The sequence below is a fragment of the Ambystoma mexicanum genome, chromosome 6p, assembly GCF_040938575.1.
Source record: "Ambystoma mexicanum isolate Mex_15411 chromosome 6p, UKY_AmexF1_1, whole genome shotgun sequence".
NCBI classification, from domain to species: Eukaryota; Metazoa; Chordata; class Amphibia; order Caudata; family Ambystomatidae; genus Ambystoma; species Ambystoma mexicanum.
The window spans coordinates 1,212,945,475-1,212,954,165 of NC_090935.1; the positions used below are offsets into that span (position 1 = coordinate 1,212,945,475).

At 44.0% G+C, this 8,691-nt stretch overlaps 1 protein-coding gene across 3 annotated transcripts; it reads right to left on the minus strand.

Annotated features, from left to right (window-relative positions):
• Positions 1-421: 421 nt before the first annotated feature.
• HNRNPK (heterogeneous nuclear ribonucleoprotein K) lies at positions 422-8,395 on the minus strand. Of its 3 annotated transcripts, XM_069625868.1 has the most exons (16): positions 8,258-8,393; positions 7,307-7,374; positions 7,127-7,224; positions 6,800-6,856; positions 5,797-5,840; positions 5,022-5,094; positions 4,733-4,864; positions 4,438-4,566; positions 3,966-4,276; positions 3,838-3,874; positions 3,388-3,438; positions 2,409-2,424; positions 2,258-2,325; positions 1,674-1,843; positions 1,116-1,193; positions 422-584 (listed from the first exon to the last, which is right to left on the minus strand). In XM_069625868.1, exons 2-15 carry the CDS (start codon positions 7,350-7,352, stop codon positions 1,154-1,156), a joined length of 1,272 nt encoding a protein of 423 aa, XP_069481969.1. In that variant the 5' UTR covers positions 7,353-7,374; positions 8,258-8,393; the 3' UTR covers positions 422-584; positions 1,116-1,153. The 3 variants fall into 3 exon arrangements, with proteins under 3 accessions (XP_069481969.1, XP_069481970.1, XP_069481968.1); XM_069625869.1 differs by lacking the exon at positions 422-584 and having other exon boundaries at positions 733-1,193; positions 4,733-4,846; positions 8,258-8,395; XM_069625867.1 differs by lacking the exon at positions 422-584 and having other exon boundaries at positions 733-1,193.
• Positions 8,396-8,691: the final 296 nt, after the last annotated feature.

The following is an 8,691-nucleotide window of genomic DNA, read 5'->3' on the forward strand; positions in this document are numbered from 1 at the left end:
TCGAGGGAAATAACCCACTATACATGTACACGTGACATACCAGTGTACCGCTAAAAAGTGAGAAGTGCCTGTTGGGACAGAAATACGGCCCCCATCAAAAGCATATTGCATATTTTTTATTATAGCAAAGATGTAGATCTGATGGCAGCAGGTATGCTGCGCGTGTGGTCATTGACCACCAATTCAAACTAGAACACCTGTCTGGATAACGAAGACTACCCCACCACAAAAATTGCACATCTCATATTTCTATGTGACCTTCTTAAGACCAATATCATCCCGGTGTGCTCTGCGACCAGCAGCCCAGGTAAGGTTCCGAAAGCTGAGATGCTGCCGAAATTGTGTTTTCAAACAATGACCAAAACCAAGGCTGGCAATAAAAGTGGCATGGCAATGTTCAAGTTAATACAGAGGCCGCGTGTTCATAAAATTAAATTTTATTAATTAAAAAGGCGTTTTATTTTAAAACAACTGCCACAAGTATAAACAAAGCGAACTACGTCAGTACTGCTAATTATACAGTCCACCCTCGTCTTGTGGCCTCAACTGCAGCAGGATGTTCTGATGTTAGAGCCACAGTATACCTAAAACGTAACCAGAAGCAATGAGCAAATGCGGCAATGCAAAAAAAAATGAACAAAGTTCCTGGTGCCGCAGTGGTGCTAGCCTTTATCAAAAGAGAAGTTAAAAAAAGCGAATACCATAAAGTAGACTTGGTGAAATGCAACGAGACTTGGTTGTAAAGTTTATTTTAAAAATAATAAAATGTTTACAAAAACCATTCCGCACATAGCTCATGGCAAGAATGAACTCCCAAAACTCAGTTACATCAAGCAGTCTTTACAATAGTTACATAAACGGGACAATTTACAACAAAAAATAAACTCGGATGCTTCCAAAATTAGCTCCCACCCACATTAAGAACTAAACGATGTCTGAAGAGAAGCAATGATGTCGTTACACCTCAAACGCAGTTACACCGAATGAAGCAGAGGAATGTTGGCTTGAATAGAAGCGCGGATCAAAGAAAAAAAGGCGATGGGTTCCTTTATTCTTCACTAGTCTTAGAAAAACTTGCCAAAACACTGCTTCATACTATATAAAGAAAGTCTTACATTTGAACCCTTGAGCATTTGCCTCAATTGTTTTGGAGTCAAAACCCATAAGAATAATCTTCAGAATACTGCTTCACACTAAAAAAAAATGAAACCATGTATTAAAACTTGAATCATTAAGTACGCAAGTCAAAACCTACTAGGCTCACAACTAATAACTAAAAAGATACTGAAAGAGGTTAGCAGCATAATCAAATGAAAGTGGTTAATAAAGCAGAGAAAGCGTGCTAGATGTGAAATGCTGCATCAAGACCCATCAATCAAAAAACCATTTGAACTTGTCCTGTAGAGGCATGGCCTGTGCCATATGGCAGACTGTGATTTGTTGTCACTTTAGTTAGCTAAAAACAACAAAATCACTAGTCTTCCACACAGAACTAGGCCAAGATCCACTGAATCTTCTATTTTTATTTTCTACAGGGTTATTAAAGAAGCTTATAGAAGTTGTTTTTGCAGCAGTTCAACAAAGGAAAGTTTAAATGTCAGCGAGGTTAGTTGGCAAGCATGGAGAAGGTAAAAAAAACAAGCGAACTATCAAAAACAAAAATAGGTCAATACCTGTTCTGAAGCAAGTACTGTGCATTTTGAATCTGGTCTTGTGTGCCTATAATGGTGATTATCCTATCTTCGGAACCTTCAAGCGGCTCATCAATTTTGATTGAAGCTCCAGATTCATGCCGTATTTGTTTTATCCGCTGGCCTCCTTTTCCAATAATCGAGCCAGCCAACTGAAAACAAAAGTGGTTGTCGGTTACACGGTGCCAGAATATAATTTGAGCCCTCACCAAAAAAGTTGAAGCAGACGTCCACCACATAGCGACGGTATCAGCCCACATACAAATGGTGAATGCTACTGCCAAGTCACAAATGCATGTGTATACAATCTGAAAGGGCGCGCGAGTGAATCGATACAAAAATTAATCGACTCTTCACATCCGGCCCAATGTAAGTTGCTAATGCAGACAGCTTTAATATATTCGCCAGTTCCACGTGCATCGCCAGTTCCACGTGCATTGGCTTCTGGATCCAGAAAGCTGCCGGTGCCACACTACTCCAACTAGAACCCAAAGCAATCGACATCGGTAGATCTTACACTAAACGAGCGACTACTGGCAGGACGTCAGACCAATCACAGTACTTACATCTTTGGGAATGGTTACTTGCGTTGTGATGACGGGCCCACCAATGTCACCATATGAACCACGTCCCCCTGCAAGTAAGTGGACGAGGTTTAAGTTTCAGTTATCTGCAGTATCATTTATATTAGCCTCAAAAATGAAAGAAGCTACCTACCATATCCAGATGCACCCTTAAGATAGCAAGCCAAGCAGCAAAAAAAAAAAAAAAAAAAAAAAGAATAAACTTCCGTTATTTGATTTTCTTTTTGCAAGTCAGATAGTTTTGCATTCTGGCCGTACAACTACCGAAACAATCCAGACCAATTACGGAGCGTGCCTTTGGCGTTCCCAAATTGTTGGCATACCCAGCTTGCCATTTTGGCAAGTTCTCCCACACGTGCGCCCATATCTTTCACCATGTCATCCAAATGTTATTATTAAACCAGGAACAGCACGTGGGACGGGATAAACTAAAAAGGTTAGAGGCTGGCCTTCACGATGGCCGCCATACATGCGTACATGTATATATGATTCCCTCCCAGAAATCCCATGTCGGAGGGGGAGCGTAGAAACAAGCGTGCGGGGTGGGGCAAGGCACACCACGGAACGCAGCCCCCCCCACCCCTGCGTGTACGGCAATTAGACCAGCAGGGAGCACGTACTAGGCCCTTAAAGTATTCCGTACATGGTCGCCAGGACAAACGGCAGATGCAAGTTTGTTAGCTAGCGTCACATCGACCTAACGCCAATCCCCCTGGATACAGTCAACCATAGCCGCAACAAAACACCGACAGCACACAAAGGCTACACCTAAAATCAGCGGGCGGTGTAAAATGCCAGCAGCACACAACTCTTGCACCTTCCCCCTCCCCAACTTAGAGCCACTAGAGTGCTGGATAAACATCATGCACGGTATTAAAGCTTTACGAGATCAGTAACTATTGGCGGGAGGGCCGAAATTACAGAACCGTCGATTACAATATGTCGTCGCAGGTCGATTCGCGGAAATTCATCTCGGTGATAAAAAAAAAACTCTGCATGTCATTTCCCCTTAAGTGAGAACGGAATAGGCAAGACCCAGACAGACCCTAAAACGGAACGCGGGTTATAGTCCGATGCACACCAACACTGATCAATGAATAATGGAACCTTACCATTGTATCATATTCACCAGGCCGTCCAGCATCGTAATAAGTCTGAGACGTCTAAAACCAGAAATGGGAAAAGGTTAAGTCTACCGTTTCTTTTTCTCCCCCCCACCTTCCTCCGGCTATCTATACCCTTTGCTTAATCCCCAAACCACCAGTAGGCGCACTCGGCATGTCTCAAATCAAACATGCAATCCACATAATAGTCTGCCCTACTAGAGCCCAACACCCCACCGGACTCATGAATGTCCCACCCTACAAGTGGGAATGGTATATTCTACTAGCAGATTTGGTTTGATGACCCGAAAGTAAATGCCCCTCGGCCTCCTTTTCCCTGAACGTGCCCTACAAGGCAGCAACATAAAAAAAAATCCCCCTGCTGCAGTGTTCCCTTGGTCGGTTCCTAATGGCATACAACGGCACAAAAATTAACAGGAAACCGTTAGGCTAACTCACCATTGCATCATATTCACCGGGACGGCCTCTTCGGTCACTGGAAGTATAAAGAAAAACGAATTAGATGGTCCTAGAGCTAGTGCCGTGGGCAAACAAGTCTACCAAAATAAAAAAAAAGTAGAGCTTACCCTCCCCTGGGAGGTGGAGGTGGTGGTAGAGGGAGATTACGGGCTCTGCTACCACCCCTACCGCCACGGACTGGAGGTAAAGGAAGAGGTCCTCTGCGGGGACTCATGTCATCGTAGTCTCTTCTAGACTGCTGCATAGGGCGGGCCCCGCGGCCTGGTGGCATACGGTCAAAGCCACCCCTTCCTTGCATCGGGAATCCCATGGGACGTCCTCCTCGGCGGTCATCAAACATCATTGTGAAGCCGCCATAATCGTACGTCTCATCATAGAAATTGGGATCGTAGGGCTGCGCGCGACCTTTGACTGGAGACTAAGGAAATAAAAGTAAAGTCACTGACCTGGCTAGAAACACCGATTACCCCGCAGCACCTTCCCCAATTATCTTACTCCCGGAATAGCACTACGACAGGAGAAAGGTTAGGCAAAGAACACTTTAGAAGAGCATTGCGTCACACCGTTCTAACAAGTTACCTCAGATATCAGGTCAAGGACGACCTTGATGCATTCAACAACTCGGTCTGGTTTTCCGCCGATTAAAACAACCCGATCAGTCGAATGAGGACAACACTCCTGGAAGAGCTTAATGGTAGTCTGAGTGTTCTAAAATAAATAAAAAATTGCAGGTGAAGCACGGCACCAACACGAAAGCCCAATCTAGCTCGAGGTTAAGATTCGCCATCAACACCCCTCCGCCCCAAAATGTTTGACAGCGTGCACAGTAAGCATTGCCTTTCCATAGACCACGTGAAATAGAACTCGGTAGTACCTCTCTAAGCTCCTTGATTTTAGCACCCTTGACGCCAATAATGCCACCTGCTAGACTTTGGTGTATCAGTAGCCTTAATTCACAGTCAAAGTCGCTTCCTTTGTAGTGTTGGTACTGTTGATTAAATGGAGACTATTAGACAGTTAGTTGGTACAAAAAAAGTGACTCAAGTCCACTACATACATTTTGCAAGCATAGATAATTTCTTTACAGCAGTTTACTCGGTTAAAAAAGCATACAAGGTAAAAATCAATCAACTACATCATTTTACCAAAGATTTAAGACCTACCTCTTCTAAGGTGGGGATGATTTTCTTTAATATTTCTCCAATTGTCTCTACGTCTGCACTGATGCTCAATATGCTGAAAACGCCCAGTCACCAAAATAAAAAATAAAAACACTAGTTTTAAAGTCACTTATGGCAAGCTCGCACAGCCAGAACACTCATGCATTCATCAGACTACATCCACGAGGTGGTAGAAACAGGTTTGTGGAAGGGCTCAGATTCAGTGGGCAAAAAAACTAAACGCAGAGCAGGAAGGAGGAGTTTAAACCGTCACCACCAATTTAGACCCCCACCCCCGAGACCATACCATTTCACACGAGTTATAAAATCAAGTGGGAATATGCGGGCGGTGAAACATCTGGGAGCAGGGAAATGTAAATCAGTTCGAAAGTAGATATAATTAATGGGTCCTCTTAAGAAAACGAAAATGCCGAAAAACAAGCAAATGAGAAGTGAAAGTGAACCAGAGGAATTCGCCGCCAAGAAGAGATGTTGGGGAGGCAAGGTGTGCCACAGACAGAAAGAAAATACAAGGGGAAAAACGGATGTATGACGTAGCAAAACTTGTACACTTGAAGCTGTGCTCCTTCCAATTAAATTAAATGGCATTTGGGGAAACTTACGTAAAAAGCTCAGTGACAATAAAGACTTATGGGAAAGACAGAAAAACATACACTTTAAGGGGTTACTAATATTTTGTAATCATTAAGGCAGGTAATAAAAAAAAACACATTTCTCTTTCTAATCAGGCAGTGAGGCATAAACTTTTGGGACATACCGCTCGGGGCCACTGCTGTCTGGGACTGAAACACTGGCATTGTACTGCATTGGTCATGGCGTTCGTGGTTGTTGGCATTGGGCATGGGTATTCAATCGGAAGTTGTCAGGTATAGTGCCCGTTAAGCAACGAGCACATTTTTGGGTAAAGCCAACCAGGGTTCACATGGGCGTTCAGGGGTGGATGGGCCAACGTCATTGAAGGGCAACGCAGGGACAGGTCGATCCAGTACATGGGCAACGGAGATATGTGGCCAAAAAAACAAGGAGAGGGAAAAGGGGGAAAAGCAATAAATTTTTAATGTAATACAAAACTATACTCATTACTCAATTAACAAGTTGCACTAAAGGTAACTGTATAATGGTTTGTGCTAGATTAACATTTGTGGACCTTAGCGCTTACAAGTACATTACTGTCAAAATATTAGGTATGCTAATTAGGGTTTACTATGGAACATAGTTAGCAAAAAAGAAACCAACGAAAAATGGTCCAAACGTTGGGCATTTGACATAATTGATACCGTTAAGGCAGTGATGGGAAAGAAATCCCTCGGTCCACTAATATTTGAAGCTTTTATATATCAGCGATGACAACTCAATTCCGCAACACCGTCCATGTACTACCCTGCGACAAAGAGGGGCTTGTTAGGAGTGCACGCCAATATATAAAAGCATACCAGACCAGGCCCTCCAAGTGAATGGGCTCCCGTGCCATGTCTCGGGCATCAGGTTACGTATACAAAAGGAATTGTCATAGTAGGGCGTGCCAATCGGGAAATGTGATGCAAAACAGATGCTATAGTCTAGTTAGTGTAAAACAATATCCCTCCCAAATGGGTACTTATCCCCAAACACTGGCTATACCGTGAAATTCGAAGTGGAACCTCCCCCCGCCCCCTATCTAGAAGACACAAGGGGTTAAAAAGTGGCGGACCCAAACCTCCAAGTATTGCCCAAACCATAAACCCGATAGCTGTGCATTAAACGAATGGGCAAACACTCACGTCTGTCCTCAGGGCCTTGATGTTCTTTCCTCCTTTTCCAATTACTGCCCCGGCGTTCTGAAAATAAGTATCTTCGTTAGGGTATAACGCGGTATTTTCAACAGAAAACAAAACGGCCTTTAAACAGCATGCATTCAATCCGAAAGCAAAACAAATTTAAATGACTTGGGTCCCTGCTATCGAAAAATTAGTTTATCAAAAGCGACTCCTTCGTGTCGCAAAAAGTTCTGCCATTTCCGTTTCAAATGTGCCCGATTAGCTTATAAATACGATTAACGAAAAAGTTCGAGCTTTGAGGAACAAACCAGTCTCCATACTAAAATATACCTTGCTCTGGAGCAGAATCCTGAGCTCAACCAGCTCATCCGTGTTTCGCGATCTTTTGAAAGCCTGTTCTTCCTCCATGTCTTCTGCTGGTCGTTTGCCTTTGGAAAACGATAAAGGGTTAATTAAGCCTCTTTATAGACTTGAGCAATCCAGTACAGTTGAGATTCATATTGCAATTACCGTTGGTTTCAGTGTTGGAGAATTCAACTTCTTGTTCAGTCTCCATGGTCTAAAACGATTTCCGTAGGCTAAAAGAAAAAGGCCAGGCCGCAAATCAAAATTTACATAGGACTATCCTACTACAAAGGGACGAGGTATAAAGTATGGTAGAGAAAACAACAAAAGAAAGTCGGCGATAATAAAGCATACCAAGGAGGTAGGGCACTAACGATTTGAGCGAGCAGTCGGCCGCCATTTTGTCGTTCTGCGCGACCGGAAGGCGGCCATTCGTGACTACTGGGACCCTTAACACCCCCACAAAAGTGACGCGAGAAACGCACCACGCCAAGGCGACAGGCTCACTGTTCATTGCCATCACAAAATAAAGAAGGTGCCCACAGTGGACGTTTATAGGCTATCAAGTTCGCCATAACTGCAATCTCATGTACAAATGAACATGGCCGCTGCCGCCATCTTGTGGTACACGCACTGCGCCAACCACCTCACGAGGTTCGCGATGAGGCAAGAATCCGGCCCTCCTTGAAAACGCGTACAACGACAAGAAACAAGACACTCGAGAACCGCTAAGGCCACAATAAAGATACCGGAAACCCATGTTAAAGATTAAGTATCACGCACCTTCCCCCGAGCCAGCTAATGAACGGCCTGTAAACTATCACCCGCCAATAACCAATTACCGGAATGGTACAAAATGTTGTAAAGTACTTACAATAGCGTATACCGGAATGGTACAAAATGTTGTTAAGTACTTACAATAGCATAACAGCGTATAAAAGATCAACGAAACACTCGCAAGTTCCCGTTTGTAAAACGCACCAGATATATCGCCTATACGAGACGATCTGAGAAATGCTTTTACATCTAATTTAAATCACTCTAATCACACAAACACCAGCACGCACGGCTAAGGTCTAAACCGTTAGCGAACCGGCAGTTGCTCGCGCTGCTTACCTCGCTCACAGACACAAAGCCCAGGCGCTCTCAACAAGGACGACAGCAGAGAGGAAATGGAGTAGTGCTGTACCGGAATATCTACCCTCAGAACCCCAGTTATTGCAGCTGCTGGTCGCTGATAGGCTGATGGCGGCTCCTCCTGTTTATAGAGCGCCATTCTATTGGCCAGCGCAAACGTTGATTAAAACCTGGGCGTTCCTAATCGGCTGTCTCCACGCCCTTTCCTGTCCCCGCTGCGTTGCCAACCGTAGCTAGGGCAGTTTCTTTTTTTTTGCAATGAAACCACGCCAAAAACATAACCTTACCGTATCTTGGGTTGGTACCAACAAGTTACATGTTTTCTTTAAACTACACACGATGCATGTGTATACAATACAGAAATAGAACGTGTAGGGTACCATCTAGGTCGCTTTTCCTCTCAAGTTTTTGTT

Excerpts from the sequence above, each read along its gene's own strand:
- HNRNPK (XM_069625868.1), bottom strand. The coding sequence starts at position 7,352 with ATGGAGACTGAACAAGAAGTTGAATTCTCCAACACTGAAACCAACG. Across the intron at positions 3,875-3,965 it reads CCTCCACCTCCCAGGGGAGG|TGACCGAAGAGGCCGTCCCG; the intron begins GTAAGCTCTACT and ends TTATACTTCCAG. Across the intron at positions 1,844-2,257 it reads AAGTAACCATTCCCAAAGAT|TTGGCTGGCTCGATTATTGG; the intron begins GTAAGTACTGTG and ends TTTTGTTTTCAG.